The sequence below is a fragment of the Rutilus rutilus genome (assembly GCF_951802725.1).
Source record: "Rutilus rutilus genome assembly, chromosome: 3".
NCBI classification, from domain to species: Eukaryota; Metazoa; Chordata; class Actinopteri; order Cypriniformes; family Leuciscidae; genus Rutilus; species Rutilus rutilus.
Genome location: NC_140211.1, coordinates 17,779,709 through 17,803,745, shown reverse-complemented (window position 1 = coordinate 17,803,745; position 24,037 = coordinate 17,779,709). Strand labels below are relative to the sequence as shown.

At 37.0% G+C, this 24,037-nt stretch overlaps 3 protein-coding genes across 3 annotated transcripts in view; 1 reads left to right on the top strand and 2 right to left on the bottom strand.

The window, feature by feature from the left end:
- Nucleotides 1-3,201: 3,201 nt before the first annotated feature.
- Nucleotides 3,202-6,277, top strand: gpha2 (glycoprotein hormone subunit alpha 2). The gene is made up of 4 exons (XM_084405252.1): nt 3,202-3,567; nt 4,493-4,622; nt 4,719-4,903; nt 5,205-6,277. The coding sequence occupies exons 2-4, from the start codon at nt 4,505-4,507 to the stop codon at nt 5,307-5,309; spliced, it is 408 nt and encodes a 135-aa protein (XP_084261378.1). The 5' UTR covers nt 3,202-3,567; nt 4,493-4,504; the 3' UTR covers nt 5,310-6,277.
- A 15-nt stretch (nt 6,278-6,292) lies between these two features.
- LOC311287451 (glycoprotein hormone beta-5-like) lies at nt 6,293-6,802 on the bottom strand (the record flags this gene model as incomplete). The annotated part of the gene is made up of 2 exons (XM_084404320.1): nt 6,293-6,481; nt 6,602-6,802. The coding sequence occupies 2 exons, from the start codon at nt 6,800-6,802 to the stop codon at nt 6,293-6,295; spliced, it is 390 nt and encodes a 129-aa protein (XP_084260446.1).
- Nucleotides 6,803-9,874: 3,072 nt separating this feature from the next.
- The window catches only part of ppp2r5b (protein phosphatase 2, regulatory subunit B', beta), a 28,066-nt gene continuing 13,903 nt past the window's right edge, over nt 9,875-24,037 (bottom strand). Inside the window, exons 8-13 of the mRNA XM_084403441.1 lie at nt 15,801-15,854; nt 15,665-15,715; nt 13,312-13,431; nt 13,025-13,152; nt 12,825-12,926; nt 9,875-10,165 (exon numbers count right to left, since the gene is read on the bottom strand). Coding sequence (XP_084259567.1) covers nt 9,997-10,165; nt 12,825-12,926; nt 13,025-13,152; nt 13,312-13,431; nt 15,665-15,715; nt 15,801-15,854 — 624 coding nt within the window. The 3' untranslated portion in view covers nt 9,875-9,996. The remainder of the gene's footprint in view (nt 10,166-12,824; nt 12,927-13,024; nt 13,153-13,311; nt 13,432-15,664; nt 15,716-15,800; nt 15,855-24,037) is intronic.

The window sequence follows — 24,037 nt, the reverse complement described above, 5'->3', positions numbered from 1 at the left end:
TCAAATAAGAATTAGTTGAAGCTGTCAAAGACTTCTAACTTTGGGTACATGACTCAAGAAAAGCAGAGCCAAGATTTATCTCTCTTTTTTTTATTCTCAGAGTTTACATATCGCTGTAACCTGGAAACCAGGAGAGTCATGAAGAATTACCTTATTAATGCATCCGCTTGCACTTTATGAGGGTATAGCAGCTGCCAAAAAAACAGGAGAGGGCATGGCCTCACGTTTTCACTCGATGAGCTAATTATATTCACATCTCGACCTTTAAACCTCCATGTCAATCAAGCTCTAAACGTTTTCTAAGAAGCCGGCCCTGTATACATCTTAATATCTCTTTATAATTACACTCCATCCTGTGACAAAAACCCAGGAGGCCTTGAAGTATGAATCATGCTGATCGTGAATGATGTGGGGAGGTGGGTTGAGAGGACGAGTTATGTCATCCATTCCATTTGCAATGACAATATATTGTGCGTGTTGGAAAGTGAATGGATTAATAGTAGTTTGCTAGTATAGTCAGCACCCAGGAATGCATTGTTAAGAAGTTTTAATTTAGCTTTTGCACTAAAATTGCATCACCATTGATTTATTCATATAGCAGACGCTTTTATCCAATGATCAATTACCACATCATTTTTCTGACTAAGTTCAGTAAGGTCAGATTATTTTTCTTTTCTTTTTTATAACGGTAAAGAACATTTTCTTTTTTACTTCTATTCATTAAAAAATCCTGAAAAAAACAAGGTTTCCACAAAAAGTATTGAGCAGCAAATCTGTTTTAAACATTGATTATGATAAGAAATATTTCTTGAGCACCAAATCAACATATTAGAATGATTTCTGAAGGTTCACGTGAGACTGAAGACTGGAGTAATAATGCTGAACATTCAGATTTACCATAACAGGATTTAAAAAAAATAATAATAATGTAATAATGTTTAAAAATGTTACTGTATTTTCATTAAAATAAAACATTCCAAAGTACAGTGAATAATCTGGTCATGCCTTTATTCTATAAAAAGAAATAATTTAAAAAAGCTCCACAGCTATTGGAATATTTCTCTTTATATAGCCTATACTTAACCCATTCAAATAAATTATGACGTGTAGTACACTCTTAGTCTGCTATTCTCCTCTGGAAATAATGAAGATGTTTATTTATTAAGATGTTTATGTTAATTAAAATGCCCCTAAAGATATGTTGGCAAAAATCCCCCGCATAAGCTCTTGTTTCTTTATATTTATATAATTAAGCAACATCACAGAAGGACATGTGCTGTTTTTTTTTTTCCTGAATGTCAGCACAAAATAATTTTATTAAAATAGTCCAATAAACAAGAAGCTAAAATTAAATGACTTGCATTTTAGACACAATATTATCTGATAATATTGTCTGTTTTTGCTCAACAAAGGCATAACAGAGTCTTTGAGTTTCTCTGAGCAATACAGTGGTGTTTCGTTACTGAATGAAACCGTGTTTAACGAACGGGTTGATCAAACAACGCATAGAGTCACTTGCTTCGTTCCTGAATAAATCAGCTGTTTCGAATGATTTGGTTCAGTGAATGATTCAAAGACTCATTCATTCAACTCATAGGACAGTGAGTTGCCGCCACCTCACCATTTTCATTTCCAAATAAAAAATATCTTTACATTTTTTCCCATAATTTAATTTATCTATATTTAAAATGTAATATAAAAAAAAAAAAAATTATTGTAAATGCACTTGTATAAACTCTGAGCTGCACTAAACACTCTCTACAGTGCAAATATGGATTTTATTTACATTGATTTCATTTGTAACAGACCAATAGTTTCATATTACTCTAATTACATTTATTGAATAAAGAATTTAACATTAAAGATGACATTTTTATTAAGTACAGAATATATATATAGGCCATACATAAAGGTTTAAAAATCCTCCTGAAAATCCATTTAAGGGAGTAAATTTGCCCCCTTAATGGAAAGTTATTTTCTGTCACTGGTCCAGCGGCTCAAAAAATGTTAGTAACCTCACGTTAAAAATGTATTTCTTCAGTAGTTTGACTTCTCAACTTTATCTAACACCACCCAGAATTACCTTAGTTTTGACATCTGCAGATATAAAAACATTTTTGAGGTTGACATTACTCAAAATTCACTTTAATACAGATATATGCCAGCTATGTCTGCAATTGATGGACTTGCATCATTTTCAATTTAATATTGTTCTGAAAATCCATTTAATTGCTAACATACTTGAAAATGTCACAACATTGCACATTTACAGTACAGGCCTAATGTTTAAATTGTTTACCATGCAGTGTGCATGTTGTTCACACCTGAACTGTCAGATGAACTGTAGGATTTACAGACCTAAAGCAGCTTTTTTGAGATGTTTGGACCAATCATAAGGGCGTAGTTTGCAAGAATTCAAACGTGATCTAAAACCATCACATACACTTATAAAAAATATTTTTAAAAAAGATGAAAAGAGGAGAAAACATCCTGCACCAACATAAAATGTATGAAGTTATTTATTGTAGTCAATTTTGACTAACTTGTACAATTTATAAGAGGTAATCTGTTACGGGAATCGATTTTTCACTAAAGATTTATATTACAACTGTGGCGTGTTGTAGCTATAGCTTCTAAATGTGTAGGTTGCTATTTTTCATAAATGCTATAGATTAAAAAACAGAAAGAAAAGGGTTAACATTGGCCTAAGCATGTAATGAGGAGCCATCAATGGTCTTTACCTGTAATTATATCCTTATTGTAACAAATGCTAGATTTAAACAATTACAAAAGCTGTTTATTTTTAATAGGGCCAAGTTAGAATCAAGAGATTTGAAGTATGGACCTTCTTGAATTATTGACTAAATAATTGCTTTGCCCCATGTGTAAAATGTGTTCTGCTAATAATGACAGATAGAGGAAAAAGCTGACTTTCGTATATTCCAAGAGATGAAAGGAAATTAAAATCTTCAGTAAAAGAAAAAAAAGCTAGTTGGACCTACCATGACACTTTGATTTAGAAAATGCTGTCAAACTGATAAGATTTTAGGTGCTTAAATCATAAAATACATCATGTATCCTATGTAAACAAGTAATTGCTAACAGGGTTTTTACTTTATTGCAGTAATGTTATCAACCAACTTTGTATGTGTGAATGATACCACAAAAGACCATTTTGGAAAAACAAATCTCACTTTTCAGACCAAACCTACACCCTTGGACAAAGACCAGAGCAAGACAGATGAAAGGACATGCAAAGGTTTATAAAAGTTAAGCAACATACAAAGAAAAGGGATGGGAAAGGGAAATACAGCAAGCTCACTAAAACAGTGGAATAATAGCGATGGGGAGGGTCCCGTTATCCACATCCACATGCATGAGGACACATTGGTAAGTGGGTGTGACTATGCTGGAAGCTGAGGGCTCAGTTTTACCTGCACTACATATATGTGCTCTGCGAGAGAGAACTTCATCCAGTGATCATACACACACCTGCGCACCTGTCTGAGCCTGAGGTCAACCTCTTATCTGCACACTTTGGCTTTGAACAAGGATCCACATCTACAGGTAAACTTTTGCTTGTTTCCCTTTAGGATTCTAATATCTGGTTATTATAAATGTAATGTGGATGTCTTGGTGTGAGATTAATATTAATGTAAGACTGTAATGCTGATTTCTCTATTATCCATTATTAATGCAGCAGACAAAAGTTAATTCCATGACTTTCCCCTCAGGGAAGTGATTCTTTATATTTATCTATCCATCCACCCGTCCATTAGACGACAGCGAAGGCAAGCTTCACAATTATCGCTCTAAACAGTTTCTAATTCAATCTGGGTGTACTTTCATGCAGCCAAAATTATGTATAGCCTACATACTCAAAATTGTTGGATATATGTGTGTGTATGTTACTCATGTAAAAATGTAGTAATTTATGTTGTTAAAAAGTGCATATATATATATGTGTGTGTGTGTGTGTATATATATTCACATTCTACAATAAAGTGTACATGTATGTTCTGATCCTGAACAAAAAACACATTGATAATTGTTCTGAATTGTTTCATACATTACACATACAGGATGAATGCATGGACCAGACTCATAATAAACTGATAATAAAACTGAGTTACTCAATGAGTACCGAATACAAACCCGAGCAAAAACATATACGGCATGGAAACATTCATTCACATTGCTTGGAGGGAGTGGCGGATTAATTTTCAGATTATTTTGACAACTCCAAATAATGGACTCCCAAGACAATAGTCAGGAAAGTCTGGTCAGTTTTCTCAATTAGGGAAATTGTTCTTGTAAGGGGCCGAATGACTTAAATGTTTATGTAAATGGTATGAAATCATTTATGCACTAAAAGATTAAAAGATGTGTCATATGGTTGACCTCAGATTTAGCCACTGGTCCAGAGTACGAAAAATAGCATGTTTTAAGTGAACTATGATTGAATTTCCTAACATTTCTTCAACTCTGGCAGGTTAACATCACCATGTTCCGCTGCGTAACTTCTGACCAGGTAGTGCTTATGTTGCCTGTGGTCCTGTTGGTGTTGCTGATGCCCCTCAGCAGGAGTTTTCAAGCCCCGACTCCTGGCTGCCACCTTTACCGTGAGTGGAAAAGACCTAATTTTTAACAAGCAAGCACCCAACTCATTCCTAAACAATAAAGTACTGATTCATCCCTCTGTCTACGCCTACGCACAGCATTTAACGTGACCATACGTACAGACAAGCGAGGGACATGTCGAGGAACTCAAATGGTGTACGCTTGTGTGGGCTACTGCGAGTCCAGCGCGTTCCCCTCACGCTACTCTGTGCTGCTGGCGTCCAATTTCACCCACAACATAACGTCTGCTTCCCGCTGCTGCACCATTAGCAAGGATGCCAAGGTACAGCACTGTTAACGTGGTCCAACCATTAGTATATGTTACTACTACGGCCAATTTTACATCAGAAGAACCAATTATGAATTATTATGACTAAAGACTTTAATGAATCTCGTCCTCTGTGGATTTCGGAACATAATTTCCACCAAACCCAGTCATGCAATAATAATTGTATTCCATTAGGTAAATTATTTCAAAATATAGGCTACTGACTAAAAATTTACTAAGAAAAGTAAATTCATATAAATTTATGAATTAGAATATTGTTTCTTCTTATCACCTGATTGCGTCTGTCTTTTCTCAGGTCAAAATTCGTCTGCACTGTCCTCAAGGCCGTCACCATGATGATATCGAGATCTTGACTGCACGTGCCTGTCGGTGCAACATGTGTCACAAATCCCGTTACTGAGAGCCCACGTGAAGCCTCACTCGTGCTGTACTGCTGTGCAATTATGAAAATATGCATTTCTTTTTATTCAAATACGTTTTTGATTTTACCATTTTCATTTCACTTGTAAACTGACATAGAAATACACTACCACTGAAAAGTTTGGGGAATTTTAAAAATCATACTTTTATTCAGCTAGAATGCATTCAGTTGATCAAGTAACAGTAAAGATATTTATAATATTACACAAGATTCATTTTTGAAATAAATGCCATTCTAACCTTCTGTTCAAAGAATCCTGGAAAAATGTTTCCACAGAAATATTAAGCAGCTCAACTGTTTTCAACATTGATAATATAATAACTGTTTCTTGAGCAGCGAATCAGCATATTAGAATGATTTCGGAAGGATCATGTGACACTAAAGACTGGAGTAATGGCTGCTGAAAATTCACGGGAGTAAGTTTATTGTAATAATATTTCACAATATTACTTTTTTTTTTTTTTTTTACTGATTTGGTGAGCTTTATTAAGAGATTTTATTACAAAAACATTTAAAACAATCGTACCAACCCCAAACTTTTTAACGGTATATCATTTTTTTTATATATCTTCTTTTCTTTTTATCTTTTATCTAAAGTTCTAAGATGACACAGCATGAGTGAAATGTTCTTGAATGTTGCGTAAAGACAGAAAATCATCATCAATTCAATATAAAACAATGGTAAAAAGCATCAGATACTCTCTAATAATTCAAATAAAAAAATCATTTGTCTAATGTCGGTGCCACCTAATGACATAAAGAATGTATCTTACCTAATATGTATATTTATAAGGTGATGTTTGCACAAAATGTGTCTAATCTTTTGAAATAAAGGAGTATGTGACATTTTCTGCGTCTTATGTTTCATGTTTTGTTTTTTTAATATATGACTTCTAATGCATAACAATAATGACTATGATCATTTTTGGCATAATAAGCAAAGATGGTTTGTGTGTGTGCCTTTAAAAGGTCTCACACTCTGTGTGGTTTGAGGAGCAGTAGGTGCAGTCACACTGTAAGGCCTGAGGGTAATGATAGATGGGGGAGATGCCAGGGCCACAGCCTGGTAAACGTGCTGTCAGGTGGCGTGTACGGCTGTAGGTGCAGACACTGTGGTGCCTCTGGATATACGGCGGCTCCGGGACTGGCCTCTGAGATGCCAAAACACGCAAGAACACATGTCACTACACAAACATTTACCCCACATGCTCTCGTATTGGTTTCTTTTAATAGTTCTATAAGCAAGTAATATTATAGCAGGTTTCCATCACCTCCCAGGTGTGGCAGCGGCCCCAGCATGCCTCAGTGCTTATGCGCAGACTCCTGCATCCAGGCTTCTTTGCCGCAAAAGTAAATTCACGTACCGCGCAACCACGAAAACTCTGTAAGGTCGTCGCAGCCATGGTGGAGTAAAAGCCAGGAAACAGGAGCAGAAAGGTCACAGCGGTCACTGAGAAGCGGTCGACGTACATTCTGAAAGACATTATGATGACTTATCATATATTACTGTTTAAGCATTGCTAAAAAGTTTTTCTTTATGTTTTGGGAGAATCTTGGATATTATTAGCAAGGATTCACAGATGTTTTCTGGGGACTATTTTTCCTCACCTGTTCCATTTAGCATAAAAAATAAATAAAACAAATGAATTACCTATTTAATCAATAAGAATAAATACCCCAAAGGAAAAAAATATATACCTATTCAGTCATATAAGCCTACCTTTTAAGCTTTATACAAAGTATGATGAAACGTATGTAGCTATAGGCTACATATTTCACACAAAAAAATATAATATTGATATGTGGTAATGTTACAATATACGCATAATTATAAAGACATTGTCCTACTTTACCACTATACACACACCCTGCGTAACTGACCTTAAATTATTTGTGGCCAAATCGAGTAGGCCTATACTTGTAGGTGTTCTTGTAGTGGGTCCACTGATTGCAATTACATACATGTGACCAGCAGACGTCGCCAGCATGCGATATTCCGGGGGTTTTGTACTATGGTTTTGTATGGTAAGACATTACTAGTAAAAATCTTCACAAATCCCTATTTCGAAATAAATATGACATACAAGACGTTACATTTGTCATCTTTTTCGAGCACAAAAATAGCCTACATCTCAACGTGCTTTACTAACTCATAACATAACTAAATCTGAACAAGCAAAATTGTGTAACAATAACCACTATTTAGCAAAACAGAATTTTGTACATATTATTTGTGTAATAGGCCGAGATGTTGTTGTTGTTAAGACCCAATAGAAAGCAAACTATAATGTAGCCTAAATTAATATAATTTATGAAACTAATTTACTGATTTATTTATGAAACGAGACTGACAGGCAGTTATGAAGGGAACTAATCCAAGAACAAATACTTTTAATTTTACTTTTTCTTTTTCGTTTAATTTAACAATATTTGGAAAAGCTCTGTTTTATAATGTAAGAGAAAGTCTTAACTACTCATTATAACCCGTTTTAATTAACCTGTGTATCGTCGTTCTTTCTGAAGGGCGTCATCTATCAGAGGGGAAGAGTGGAACAGCTCTGGTCATGCGAGTTAATGACGCCTGCCATGTAAAAAACGTTTACTGCTCTTCCATTTATAGTTGACAAGACAAAGTTGATAACGCGTTGGGATTAAATAGGCCTACGTTAATGACACTGACGCGAGAAATGAATTAATCCGTATAGCATTACTTACACAAAATAGCAATAAAACAAGACACTCACCTGTTTGAGTCCACAAGCAGATGCCAGAAGCTTTTGGGAAGTCGCTTCACCGACTGCCTTGCTGTTTTAAAGCTCGTTTATAGGACAGTCTGACGTCACTCTAATTACAATTCCCATTAATCTAGCCTGGAACATTACAACACACTACATGTAAACTTAACCAAACAAGTTTTAAACATCTGCTCGTGTTTTAGGAATGAGCTGAATGACATCAGCTTCATGCTGTGAACTAATGTTATCGGCTGGACTAAAACTAAAGTAAAGGAAAGGGCCAGCTCTGAATCAACAATACCGTAGGCCACAGAACCCAGATGTAGCAAAGGTTTCCAGTGAAAAGAATGACAAGTGTTCTTGATGCTGAGTTTTCATGTTTACATCCCACTTTTATACATTCATAGGCCTGTCCCAAAGACGCTTGTCCCCCAAAAATACATTGCTATGTTTAAACACAAGACATTGATCAAAAGGACAGTGCAACTCTAGTTTAAGTGATGCTACGTATGCATACAATTTCAGTCCATATTTATTGCCGTGTCTATTCTATTTCATTTTTCTTTTCCATTTTGTTCCTATGAAATGAGATGTTTCTGCAGATACCAGCTTTCTCAGAGGTCAAACAAAGTGTGTTAATCCAGATGCTTTCTTTTGAACAAGAACATTTTGTTTGCTTTTCTCAATAAGACAGACTACTGTAAATGAATAATCAACAATGGCAGTTCATTTGAGCGTTGATGCACACTCAAAGTGAATGGTACATTCTGATCTAATCCCTGTTTTCTTCTAAACTGTAATAAACTTCTCTACGACATCCACGCATCTTCAGTCTCTTCCTAAGCTTTCTCAATATGCCTACACACACAGTTCCTTCCCATTAACAATACTCCACATCAATAAATATAAGCGACATAAAACAAATATACAAAAAATTAAGACATAAATAAGACTCTGTCCTCTCTTGAAATTGTACTGAAACACAAAAAGAGAATGTTCGCAAGCAATTTGATTAAATGAAATAAATAATAATAAAATAAATCAAAAATAGCCAGACACACATTATTCGAAACAGATGAGAATATTGCTAAACTAAAATGTTTTGAATGTTATATTTAAAAAACATAAGAACAGACTAAAGTGTTGTCACTTCAGAACAAGTTTAGTTTTACCTAGCAGCATACTTCAGTCATGTTTATGAGGTGCTACACTAGAATACCCCCACCAACACTATAATCAGACATAGATATCATATTTATAGATATATATATAGAGATATATATATATATATGTATATAAAAACATCAGTTATATTAGCATAGAAGTAGTACTTATAGAATAAGCTGTAGAAGTAGGAACATTATAATCTGTACTTTTAAAGAATTTCCATCTTTAGGATCATCATTATTCATTCCTCTTCAGAGTTTGACAGTATGCAGTCTGTTGGTTGATTGACGGGGGCTCGGACTGGGCCCGAGAAACAGAGCCAGTTCTGGAATGACAGTAATGGACAATGTACGCGTTTGATTTCGAGTGTGCGCATGTGTGTCACCTCATGCAGTCATGTTAAAGTTGATGATCCCGGTGCGTGTAGGAATAGAAAGAAAAGATGCAGAGAGGCAGGTGTGTGAAGCATATGAAAGAGTAGGACGCATGTGAGAGGTACTAATTTTTTTCTCTTTTATATCTCACTCGTTGTGTGTGATGTGTGCTTCAGTGTTTTTTTCAGATATCTACATATGGACAGCCTGTCGTACATGTGCTTGTGACGGTCGTGTCTGCATGGTGTGTGCATGTGTTCGTGTGTGTGTGTGTTTTCAGACAGCGATTGAGGCATTGATCGGTTCCCAAGTCAGGTAATTATTGTGTTTTACAGTGCTCTGATACTGTATGTGTGTCTGTGTGTGTGTCTGTATGTTCGCGTGTGGTTTCTAGGTGGTGTTGGCAGCACTGGTCTCTGACTGGCTCTTGGTAGTGTTCTCTCTCTCCTGCAGGTTCTTCTGGTTTCTGCTGGCCTCGGTCAGACTCTGCAGTCGCCTCTCATGCAGATCCTCCAAATTCCTCCACAGCTCGTTTCGCTCCCTCTCTTTCTTCAGCTCCCTAAGGGAAGGAGAGGAAAGAGGGATAGGGATGAGTGTAAAAAGGGTTTAGGTAAAGATACGACGAAGATAAAAAGAATTGAAATACTTTCTGTGCTCACAGAAATACATGTGAAGTCATCATGAAATCAAAACTCATTTACCTTTTTAACACACAATCCTGGTCTCATTGGAGCATGTTTAATCCCAGAGAATCAAATCATAGAAAAAATATACAATTAAATGAAATACAATTGCCCCCATGGAATTGGTTTTCAGTGGCATTTTTTTACTGTTATGAGGGCATATTGTTTTTCTAAAAATATACAGACAATGTCATTTTAATTTTAGTTAACTTAATATGCTATAATAGTATTTATTAATATTTAAAAATTTAAAAGCTTTTATTGTTATATTTTCATTTTTCATTTTAAAAGGGTCATGAATTGAGAAATACAATTTTCATTGATCTTTTGACGTATAAGAGGTCATCATTGTGACTGTAAAATGATCCTGTAAGAACTTCCAAACTTCCTCGTTAGTCCAAAAACGCATTTATTGAAACTAAACTCAGAAAACGACTCGTTTTTTAACACTTTTTATTCGTGATTGTAGTTCTGATCGAATTGTTGTCCAACACACAATGAGTTGTGGGCAATATTAGCCATTAGAGTGTGCATGGATCTGCACTGCGGATTCTAACCGGAAAAGTAGATTATCCTGGTCTCTTTGGAATACTCATGTCAACATGCAACTCCCATTTGGACACACTAATTCTCATTTTGAATACTATTTAGGACGGATAGTATGCAAATTGGGACGCAGCAACAGTCTTTGCGTTGGCATCCTTGTGATCCTAACATTAAGAAAGCGAAGTTCCAGTTAAAAGACGTCTAATAGCCGTCCAAACACAGCCCTGACGTCTAGGCTAAAACCAGGCAAAGCCCAAGAATAGAAGCATAGAATCACTGTTGACTGCTTACATGATGGAATCTCAAAAGTTATTTTGGCAAAAACTACCAAATTCACGGTTATTTTGGCTGGAAGTGGATTACTCATAGCCGGACTGTATCGGGTCTATAGTTAACCTAGACGGTGAAATTGCGGCTATTGCTTGCTGGGTTAGTTCGCTTCATTTTACTGCAGATTCGTTTTTAAACAAGAAACAGTTTGACGCAGCCACGCAGGCTTTTCGGAGAGACTGAAAATAAAAGATGATGCAGTGCCAACTACAATGGATCCGACAGTAATGTCGCAACACACAAGTGTGAGTAACCGAGTTTTTACCTTGTGCCACAATTGCTACAGACATTCTGATATGTACTGAGGATTTATACTGCAGCGCCGCAGTCAAACTGAATAGTTGTGATTTGCTGTTCTTTCCAATGCTTCGGCATTTATGGGGTTAATGCATTGAATTATTATCGGATACGGAAGAAATGGCGTAGAGAACGCTGCTTTTGTTAAGCCATTCGCTGTAATCCTAAATACAAGTTTCAGTGAGCGACATCTATTTTGTCATCAGTAAGACATTACAAAATGTTTCAATTCATATAAAACACGACCGACACTGCAAATGACAATATATCCGAAAAGGACGAACTATGAATAGTATATAAGAACGACAGTATGACAAACAATGGTACACTCATTCATAATTCCATTTACACAAAACACTGTAAGTCACCTTTTGCCAATTATAACTGTGGTAACTCCAAGTACTTAAACAGTTAAGACTTGGCAACCAAGACCAAGCATATGTAATACGCATGAATGTTTCACACTGTTGGCAACTATAGGTGACGAGATATTTTCAACAACGGAACTTTTCAAAACAATTCCACATGTGTAATGGTGTAGATGATGACAATTATTTTAATATGCAAAACTGTTACCCAATCGTAGCAGTGGCCTTTACCTCCAAGTCCAACGCGGCACACCCATCAAAAGTGTTCGAAAGAGAGGGTCAAAAACAGGATTGTAAATAGTTTTATTACTTCTAAATTAGGATGCTTTTTTGGTGTAAAAATCTTGATAACATTACAGATAACAAGCAGTTCATGACCCCTTTAATGTTGTTGTGCTTTTGTCATTTTTATTGTGTGTGATTTTATTTGTAGTTCTAGTCATTTTAGTACTTTAATCTTATTTTATTTTCGTTTAATTTTTCTAATATTTATATTTATTTCAGCTTTATTTTAATGAATACAAATTATTTCATTAGTTTTAGTTTTAGTAAACAATAACAACACTGTCAGGCACAGCATGCCGTCCTTTAAAGCCAAAAGGTGTACGAGAAATAGGCTTTTACCTCTAAATTGAAATAAACATCAAACAGAAAGGTAGTTGTAAATCAGGTCAGAGACCATACACAATAAATGCTCTTCTGAAACAGATTTTAAATAATTGCTCATTATGTTGTATTATTCAGCTCTCTACTGTCTACGTTTACCCCCAAACTTGTAAAATGTGACGTCACAATTTTTGTTCTTTTTTACAGTATTTGAATTTCAAATATAATTTAATTTAACTCCTGCTCTCCAACCACGTGGCTTCATTCTTGTATGTTATGACTTGATGCAACCAATTCAGTTTGGTCAGACTTGAAAGATCCAGTTTCATGTCATACTACAGTCAAATAATTATGTTTCACGTTGACTTTAACACAGTCCTGTACTCACTTCTGTTTCTCCACTTTGTAGGAGGCAGTGAGATCATCAAAGAGCTTGCTGTTCATCTCCATGAACGTCTTCAGCACATTGTAGATAAGAGAGATGATCGTCCTAAATAAGACAACAGAGAAATGTCCAATGCAAAAACAGTCTTGATTGATGTCAATAGAATTAACGTTATTCTAGACGTATGTTAGAATGATACTGACTGGTTCCAGTGCTCTTTGGAAACTCTGTACAGTGTGCCAAAGACCAGAGGCAGGATGACCTGGCAGTTCTCCTCTATTAGACTCAGAATGTACTCATTATTCCAGAAATACAGAGCCCGCTCTGCGACCTGAGGCAGAATAAAGACAGAGAATGAGGGAAGAGAGCATAAACAGACGTGTTCATCACCTCCGCGTGTTCACACGTACTACAGGCAGACGCCTGACAAGCAGCGCTGGTGAATGACACAGTGTGGGAGGAATGCTCCGGTGTGAAAGAGGAAGCTGACCTGGAAATGAGGGCTGGAGATGCAGGCAGAAATCTGTTTGAATAGAGGCTCCTGCACACGGATAAACTGAGAGGGTTCAATCACGTCCAGAATCTCCTCGATCTCCCCCAGGAACATCACCTGGGTTCAACGTGACAGGGTTATATACTGTACAAACACACTAACAAACATTTCCTCTTTGAGTCATAAGTCTGTTTGAAATCAGAAAACGTGAGTGGATTTCAACGGCATTGCCAAACAACAAATTATACACATACAGAATAATACATATACAGAACAACAACTAATACATACAGAATGTAAACAATAAAATATATAAATGGGGCGGCTTCACAATAATCGTATATAGTTTAGAGCGATTAGCAAATCAAAGGCTGCAATTGAATGAAATAACTAGTTTGATACACTGCGTGTTTCCGAGTGATTCATCATTATAATGATCAAATATTCATTTTTTATTTTACAGTACAATTGTAATTTACATCAGTAATATATTTATCTTTATTTTAAAACACTACTACTACTGCTAATAATAATAATTATTACTAAGTTATTATAAACATCAGAGTTCCATGAACATGTGAATGAGTTAAAATCTCAGGGGGTACTTCAAGTAAATATTTTATGTCTAAGGGGTTCATCTGACAAAAGACGTTTGGTCTGAGAGGTAAAAGTATACAGGCACGTGCAGAGGGGGGGGCGTTGGGTGCTCGAGCACCTGCCCCTTTGCCCCTTGGTGCCCAAAGTGCCCTTTTGTCAAGGCAAAATTTCCTCTCCTTTTTTTGTAATTAAAGGCCCTTTTGTGGATGCCTGCCCAACCTAACTATTAGTAAAATTAATAAATAATAATTTAGCCGTAAATGAAATGATCCACATGATGACCTTTCACCTGACGAACTCATCCGGAACGATTCCTCACGCTGCACGCACATTCTTTAATTTCGCACGGCTACGCGCACTACCAGAAGATATCTTAAAATCTGCGGCTGCAATAAGTGGCGTTTCATTTTCAGCGAAGTGATTTTGATGTTTGTTTACTTATTATTATTATTTTACAAGGACGACGTGAAGAGAGCATGCAGAGATGTTGTTTATATTGCAGTGTGTAGGCTGTAGAAGTAACTGTTTTCCTGAATGCCATCAAGATTAAAACCGAGACTGATTTCATAACAGGTCAATAAACAAATAGTTAAAATTAAGTCACTTACATTTTAGACGCAATGACTGTTTTTGTTCTGTTTCAGCAGCGAAAATAGTTCCAAACAAATATCACCGCAGAACCATCGCGCATCTCACAGCAACACTTGTTGCATTACTGAATGATTCAGCATTTTGAACGAATCGGTTGAGTCAAAGATTCAATTACCCATTCACAAACTGCCTCATTCGGAATAAATCAGCCGATTGAACGAATCGTTTGAATGAATGACTCAATGACTCGCTCATTAAAACGGTCGCCTGCCGCCTCCTACTGGCGGTTTAAAGTATCATCTTTTCAACATTCCTTATTTGTATATTCAAAAATATTTAAAATAATCTAATTTAATACAGTTATAATTTTTCAATGTAAAGTATTTAATGTGATTGGTAACTATAATATAATAACTATAATATATTGATCAAATTTAAGAATTTGAAATGAAAGTTGGAGCATAGGCTACATTTAATAAAATTAGGGGAAAGATGCCCTTTATAAAAGATACAAAAAATTAGAGATTTCAAACAATGATGTAATGAAACATTGACAATTTAAGTTTGAAGGGAGAAAAGCCTCTGTTTAGGCTATTAAGGAAATGTAATTTTGCCAAAAGAAGAACTTTAATTGTATATAAATGTTCATTTTAAATCAGCCTACTTCAGTGTGATATGTTACCATACTATCATGCTTAACACTAAGAATTTGAATAATTGTAATGTGATGATCAGATGCAGATATCTAAATCAAAGAATATGGGCGGTTTGCGGGTGGATTATTTATTTTTAACAGTGGATTCGGGCAGATTCGGGTGACTCAAAGTGCACCAGATTAATGCATTTATCTTTAAAATGTACAAAATTTTCTTACGGGGGGGGCATGCCCCTGGACCCCCCTAGAGGTACCAAGCTCCACCCACAAAAATGATGTGGGAAACACATTAGGCTATATGATGATCTACAAAAAAATACACATTTTATTATCTTATTATTAAACTACATTATTAGGATTTACCACCTCCGCCTCATTTTAAGCCAGGAAAAACACAGCCCCATTTAAAGCCTTGTTCCATGTGCCCCCCTTTTATACTTTGAGCACCTGCCCCTCCAGAGGTCTCTGCACGGCCCTGAAAGTATATGTATGCAGTGCTTTTCTTACCTCTTTCTGAGTGCATGTTTTTGGCCAGTATCTCAGCAGCCCCCTGATGATCTAATGAAGTACAGGAAAAGTTTGGTGTGACGGCGCAGTGGTACGTATATGAAGCTGCATGACATTATTAAAAAATTCGACGTACGTGTTCTGTAACTGTGGCATCCTTCTCCATGAATTGCACCACACAGTAAGCCAGCTGCATGAAAAGAGCACAAAAAGATTTTTAATAAAGTCACTTCCAGGCTTTCTACACACTACTTCACTTACTTCAAAGGCTTATTGATTTTACCTGCAGGTGCCTCTGATTAAAGGGTATGAGAGTGTGTGTGTGTGTGTGTGTGTGTGTGTGTGTGTGTGTGTGTGTGTGTGTGTGTGTGTGTGTGTGTGTGTGTGTGTGTGTGTGTGTGTGTGTGTGTGTGTGTGCGACACTGAGAAAAAGATTACAGCCCTTATCTGCCTTTTATGGTTTGATCTGAAGCACTGAGCTAACTTCACAAATAAACCATTCTTCTAATCAAGATCCTAAATGCCACCACATGGCTTTATCATCAATCTGCCCACACCGGGAGTTTCTGCAGCAGTTAATGCATTGGCGCGTACCTATACTGAACAATACATATGTAAGTGCCAAGAATGTAGGCATAGCTGCTAGATGTTTGTCAACAAATGTGTTTTGATTGCTTTCTGGATTTACAAAGAACAGTTCTATGTTAAACCCAATGTGTAGCATGTATAAAACGTAGGTGCTGTGCACTACAGCAAAACTGCAGTATAAGCTGGCTAGATGTAGTGAATGGTAATTTAGCAGACATGTTTGTAAATGTCATTACAGTACTTTTTTCCTAAACGTTGAACCTTGTATTATTTGCTTTGCTCAAGGGCACAGTGGTGATGGCACATGTCCTGTTCCTTGTGAACACCAGCCACCTTCTCTGTGGTAGAGCTTGCCTTTTTAGTACAGTATGTGGGTGTAAGTGAGAAAGCCTGGGTTAGGTGCAAGCTTTAGAAATTGGATAAAGTCCATAACTACAAAAATGAAAATCAATAGAAATCAAATATTAAAAAAATATAAAATATATATATATATATATATATATATATTTAATATGAGAGGAAAACACAAAACAAAACTTGATGTCTTTCTGATAAAATTATTTGTCAAAAAAGGCAAACAACACCAGTCATGCCTGCCAGCCAGAGTGCTTATGATAGCCACCAGAGGGCACTCCTCCTTTCTTCTTTATCGCATTATGAACTGCATTTCCCATGACTCATTGCCGGTACTCATTGTATGCTGATTGCTTCCACCTGTGTATTATCATCTTGTTTATGTTCTCCTATATAAGCCCTGTGTGTTCAGTCATTCTTTGCAAAGTCTTGCTGCATGTTAGGCCCCGCTTACACGTACATGGTTATTTTGAAAAACAGAGACATTTCCCTTCGGTTGTGCCCCTCGTTTACACTCAAACGGAGAATTCGGCTCTGAAAACGATTCTTTCTAAAAACTCTGTTTGCATGTAAACTGAGAAAAACAGAGTTTTATGCCGAGTTCAGACTGCACGATTTTAGCCCAGATTTTGGCTCGCCGACAGGTTTTAAGAAATCGTCGACAAATGCCCGAAATCACAGGTAAATCGGTGCTCGTTCACGCGAGTGACAATCACGCAGTGTGAATGAGCAAAGACGCGATCTGAGAGAATCGCCGACGAGATATTTGGCATGCTAAATATCTGGACCTGTCGGCGATTCAAAATCCTGCTGTGTGAAAAGTGTTCTGACTGAAAACTACATCGGCGATGACCGAGAGCCAATGAGAGAGCAAGATACAGGGCAGCGGGATGTTCAGGGAGGAGTTATAGGCCACAATATCAGTATTTTAATAGATATATTTACAATTATATCGAACAGAAACAAAGCACAAACATTTGCTTGACCAGCAGCAACAGCAGCAAAATTATTTATTTACCCCCAACTCTCTTTGCAGAAGACACAGTCCTTGCTCCCCTTGCCTTCCCAGCCATTTCCTCATGCATAATATGTTTTTCTTTTTCTCCTTTTCGCTGCAAATCAGTGCACAGACAATTTGGATCGCAAGCTTCTTGCAGGCTATCATTTTTAATAACAATTTCAGTCTCGCGCAAGAACTGCTGTCTTACGCACGCGGGATTTCGCGTTATTTCCTTATCACTTCTTTGCTGCTGTTTGGTTGTGAAATGTAGTTTGCGGACCAGACAGAAGTTGTCTGCGATTCTTCCTCCTGAAAGTCATGCAGCGTGAAACCTCCTGTCGCCGATGCATCGTGCAGTGTGAACACGCCAGCAACTGAATGTTACCCCGGATAGTCGTGCAGTGTGAAAAGAACAGGGACCAGACTACTTTGTAAATCGCGCAGTGTGAACTCGGCATTAGGCAGTCGACGTCACAGTATTTGCACTGCGTCAAAGGTGCGACCTATATTTTCGGGAATCTGATTGGCTAACATGGGCTTGAGCTTCTCGTTACACTGCCACCTACAGGTTTGGCATGCTCTTGACGGCATATACACGGGTTTGAGTAAACGAACACTTTTCTGAAAACGGAGAGGGTGAAATGTCCGTTTATGAAAATAACCGGCCACGTGTAAACGTAGCCTTAGGCCGTGTGTCCACCAAAACATTTTTAGCCAGCTGAAAACGCTAGGCGCTCTGCTAAAAACGCTCAGCTGTGGGCGCTTGAGAGCGTTTTGGCAGCGCAGCGTTTTTTCAGTTGAGACGGTTGAGACCGAGACACTTTGCTTGTTATGATACGGAATATCCGCGAAAGTCTTACTAGTATCTCATTTCACACATATTTTGTTTCTGTGTTGATTCTATATTGATTCTATATTAAAATGTCAGTAATGTATTTTATCTGGCTCTTGATTTTGTTCCGTTATTATGCTTGTTGTTGTCATCTGTTGACGTTGTACAAGCAGAATCATGTGGCGGGCGGACGCGGTTGGTCGGTGTGGTATTAGTCCCGCCCCTCCTCCACTGTGATCACTGTGATTGGACGGTTGGGTAAAAAGTGACAGTGATGAGCGCTGCGTTTTACCAAAAGTTGAACATTCTTCAACTCTCGGCGACCAGTAAAAAACGCCGAACGCTCAGCGCTTCAGCGTGAAAAAGACGCTCAGCGCCTCGTTACGCTCATGGCGTTTTAAAAACGCGGCGCTCCCATTGAAAACAATTGAAAAAACACGCCAGCCGCGAGTAAAAACGCTTTGGTGGACACACGGCCTTAGTGTTACGCTGCATTTCGGGGCGCTATCTTTGGTTTCCTTGTCCTTGTCCTTGTCATGGTCTTGATCTTCTAATCCCTGGATTACCCTGTTTGTCTGTGCTTTGGATCTTTTATTATTTTCTGGACTGATTACCCTGTGGTTTTGATCTTATGCATGCTATATGGATTACGATTATGGATTACTCAACTTGCGTTTGGAACTCCGAGCAGTACACTTAACACTGCAGCTACAGGTTTTATTGTACTATGCAAAAAAACAACAACATAAAACTCAGAAAAAGTTAGTTGTCAGTTAGTTGATGAATTAATGTAGCTTATGAATAGTTATCTTCTAGTCATTGATTAGCATATTCTGTCATGATAATCTATAAATCATGTTCCGGGGGAAGGGTTTATGTAAATTTTAGGGTTAGTGATGTCACTAACCCGGGAGGAATGTTGTGTAGTCCCTACCAGCCGTTTGTTGTAGTCCTTAAAAAGCAATTTCTTTAAAGGTCCCGTTTTTCCTGTGTTTTTGGAGCTTTGATTGTGTTTACAGTGTGCAATATAACATGTGTTCATGTTTTGCGTGTAAAAAAACAGTATTTTTCACACAATTTACTTATCTGTATACCGCTGTTTTCACTGTCCTAAAAACGGGCTGATGACTTCCTTGTTCTATGAAGTCCGTCCTTCAGAAATACGTAACGAGTTCTGATTGTGCCAGCGGTTCCTGTGTTGTGATTCGACAGCAGCTTAGCGCACGTTGCCCGGAAAGGTCACGCCTCTTATCATAACGTGGAGATGCATGCGCTCAGTGTTATTGTAAACATGTCTTTAATATTACCTTATCAATTTGAGCCGGAATCAGACCCGGAGAACATAGATGAAGAGGATCGATTAGAACCTGTTCAAGCACGACTTTTGCAGGATGTTTCACAATGGTAAGCTGTTTATTTAGTAGTTGTCATACTTTTACGTTTGGCTGTTACCTTGAATTGGTTAAATTGTAATGTTAAATGTTACAAACTGTTATAAAAGCTTGTGGTATATGGTTTTGTCCGTCTGTTGAATTAACGATGGTGTTGTTGAATTTTTTAAATAAGTGCATTGTTTATTCCTACCTTAGTTACACGTGAGCACGAGTTTTGATTAGTAATATATGTTTTATAGGTGTACATGTGGTAACTGTGACAAAATGCCAACGGAGGTTGAAAACATCTGCTGCAAAGAAATACAAAAAGTACTGTAACACCTCCTAATTAAATAATTTTTTGTTGTGTATAGTTCTTTTGAAATTGTTTTCATCCAAACAACTTTATATAAATAAATACACTTTATTTTCACCATGAATATAGCCTTAAAAGCTGCCATGTTGTGTAAAAGAAATCGTTGCCATGCATTACAATAATTTATTTATTAAACAAAGGTGATTTGACTCCGGAATGAAAATAACAGCGTCTCGACGACATGGCGACAAACACACTCTACAAACGCAACTCTTCCTCTTCTCCGTGGGAGCGCAACAAGACCACGCCCCCTTTTTTGTGTATTCCTGTGGGCGGAGGTTAGTCAAAAAACTGTTCTAGTGACGTCATTAAAGCAGGAAGTAGAGGGATGTAGTCCAAACCGGCCGTTCGCTGTATGCTTTGAAAGGGGACTTCTGTTAAATAAAATATCTCGCTTGGCATTGAACTTTGAGCTTTATAATTTTACAGGTATTATTTATGCTCTAACAGCAACATTACACACTAACTAAAGTTTGCAAAATGGGATCACGAAGAACAGGACCTTTAAAAGAAAATATCTCCCTTTGCTTTGAACGTTGAGCGTCATAACTTTGCCGATGTTGTTTATGCTCAAACAGCAACATTACACACTAACTAAAGTTAGAAAAGTGAACTCATAATCAACCATAGATATAAACACTAGATGTCGCCTGGCTACGGCAGTTCATTGGAACGAATGCGTCAATAGAGCCGCCATCTTGGAACAGGGGAGCCCCTCCTCTTTAATGCATCAGCGTCAATGGAGGCAAAGGTCTAACGGAAATAAAATCACCATAAATCGTCATGAATGCGATTTTCTAGTTTTTTTTTTTTCGTTCCAACGGTCAGACATGTATTTATCATCGAGTCCAGAGAAAATGTAAGGTTTTGATATTAAGATAATCTACTTCTTTTTCAAAATATAATGCATAGTGCTATAGGCCTAAGTTTATTAGTCACATTCTTTCACTTGAGTAAACTTAGAATGAACTATCGCTACTATATATATAAATTAGCAAAACTTGGCCACTAAATATTTAATATTCAATTATTTTAATGATCACAATTAAAGTTTTAATTTAATTAAATTGAACAAGCGCAACATTTAGCATTCAATCAAATATTCTAAATTCTATGTATTATTAATAATAATGTTATTTCAACATAATATCTCGTTATTTCGACATAATATGTGTGCGTGCAACAAGATGTGCATTTGTAAATCCGGGGACACGCGTGCATTGATTTTTTTATTAATAAACTAGTGTTTTCTTACAGTGTCGACTCGGCTGCAAAGATGAAGTTGACGATCGCCATATTCGTAGTGAACGCGCCTATAGAGAGAAATGCACATAATGGATTACATAATCAGAGAGTAGCCTTTTTCTTTTCGTTTTTAATTATTTCGTTTAAAGACATTTCAAGCTTTGTGTATTTTATGTATTTCTCATGTCTGTGTGAGGCATACAATGAGTTTCGTTAAGTTAGGATGAGATGCGCTCCAGTTCACAAGTGCAAGTGACCACGCGCGGGCGCTTCCATGATTATATTGTCTGTTCGTTATATTTGCTTCTTATTAGTTAGGCCTAAATCCAGGCAATTGTTTGATGAAAAAATTATTAAAATTAAGATACAATTTATACAAAACGAAATTCACTTTAAAGAAAGGCTTTAAACAGTTGACATTTTCACAAATTCCAGTGTCCGACTCCTTCCACACCTCCATCCCCAGTTTGCAAGGAAGAAACAAGCCCTTGAGCCCACTGTAGGCTATCCTTGTGCAAAACGCACACATAGCCTTATTTGTGGAATTCTATGTATAATAATCATGGATGTACTGTTTGAAGATTAACAGGGAGAGGACAAGCATACTATTAGGACCGTACTTACAGGTTACAAGCGCCACACTTTTTTTTTTTCTTTTTTTTTTCATTAAAAAGTTTTAGTACAATCGGTAAAAAATCTAAAGTTAGGAACAACACAGCCAAAAGTGGGTATTGAGGATCAACTCCTGCATATTGTACATTTTAAACACAAGGGTTATTTCAAATAATATCTAAAGAGTACAGCACATTCACAATTAATTTTCTGTGCGAGAATCACAGTTAATTTTCTTCCTCCAAGCACAGAAATGTACACTTAACTTATAAAAAAAAAAAAACTTGACTACTGCCATCCACAGAGTAAATGTAATCCCTTGCTGTCTGGTTTAGATTTCGTTCGTGTGAACATCCATACGCAGCACAAAAGTCCGGCATCATCCATGAATTCGAAGTACAGGCGGAGAAAGCAGCGTTACCTAGCTACTTCCTATGACAAGACCCCTGTTCCAAGATGGTGGCGGTTTTGACGCATGCTTAGAACCCCAAGGCGACATCTAGTGTTTATATCTATGATAATCAACCAGCCCTTTAATGTGGTAGCTGATTGGGAACTGAAAATCTGGTTATCAATACAATATACTCAACGGGTTTAAAGTGATTTCAGCATAACAACCTATTCAAGACTCATAGTTTCAACAAAGCAACTAAGAGCTTCAGGAAAAACCAATGAGACTATACATAACTGAATGATGACATCCTTAGTCTGCACACACATGCTGCATTTATTTCCAGATTAATATATTCCCTGAAGAAGAAAGAGTCACAAAGTACTTGAGCCTCAGAGATTACAGGCAAAAGGGTGAGAAAAGGATGTTTTTCTAAAGGGAAGTTACGTACGTAAGTGTGTGTTTGTGTGTGTGTGTTAGTGTACACATGTGATATGGCCACGTGTGTTTTTTGTTGCCAGGGAAGCCCTTCTGCACCGTTGCCTGGTTGAGCTGTTAGGATGGTAATGGTGTGTGTGTGTGTCTACTTTGGAAGGGCTGATGTCACATAAAACCTATGTCTTTCCCCAGGAGGTGAGAGCCCTGTTAACTCCTGTTTTCTCTCTCTCTCTCTCTCTCTCTCTCTCTCTCTCTCTCTCTCTTTTCAACAAGAACATCATAATTATCCTCTTAGTTTTCAGTCTATGCAGTGCTTTACAAAAAGGTTAAGATGTTTAGCTTGCGAGGTTGTTTATCTGAATCTTTATAGAAGATCATGGAGGCCTGTTTGCTATCAGCATAATAAATCTCACAAATATATATCTTACAACTGCAACTTTGTTAATCATAACTGCAACTTCATCCCATAATTGCAAACTTAATTTCTGTTTGTAACTTTATATCTCAAAATTGCAAATCTTAAATCTGAAACTTTACATCTCACTTTTGTGCGTTTATGTCATAATTGCTACTTTCTTTTTCATAATTGTAACTTTATATCTGACAGTTGTGAAAATGATGTAATTCTCACTTCATTCATCTTTTTAATTTGATCTCACAATTGTATTTTCTTTAACTCTGAGGTGGAAACATAAGTCTGTGTGTGTGTGTGTGTGTGTGTTCGTATATTTTGTCTACCTGAGAACCAACCGTAAACTGTAAATTACTGGCAATTAAGGTAAAACTAAGATTAACTCTCAACACTTTACAAGGCTTTGGTATGTTTTAACTTGGCACGAGATAAAAATCCCATACCCTAGAGACACCTCAGTGAAAAAAATATCCCCTGGTGTCACTCAGTAGTTTGAGGCTCAATGGGGACTAAGCTCTAATCATCCAGGATAAATCCCCCAGACTTAACTCAACCACTCACCATTAGTTCCTATGCAAACAAATATAATAGTAACCAAATCACAACAGCCACGGGTTACACGGAGGGCAAAAGAATCACTGAAATGCACACTTAATACTGGTGACAAAACCGTTTATAAAAATAGAGTTCGGTATTTAGCCTTTCATCTCGCTAAGAGCTCTCTAGAAACGTGTGATGTTCTGAAGAAGCCT

Coding starts and splice junctions, on each gene's coding strand:
- gpha2 (XM_084405252.1), top strand. CDS start 4,505: ATGTTCCGCTGCGTAACTTCTGACCAGGTAGTGCTTATGTTGCCTGTG. Junction 4,623..4,718: donor TCCTGGCTGCCACCTTTACC/GTGAGTGGAAAA, acceptor GCCTACGCACAG/CATTTAACGTGACCATACGT. Junction 4,904..5,204: donor CCATTAGCAAGGATGCCAAG/GTACAGCACTGT, acceptor GTCTTTTCTCAG/GTCAAAATTCGTCTGCACTG.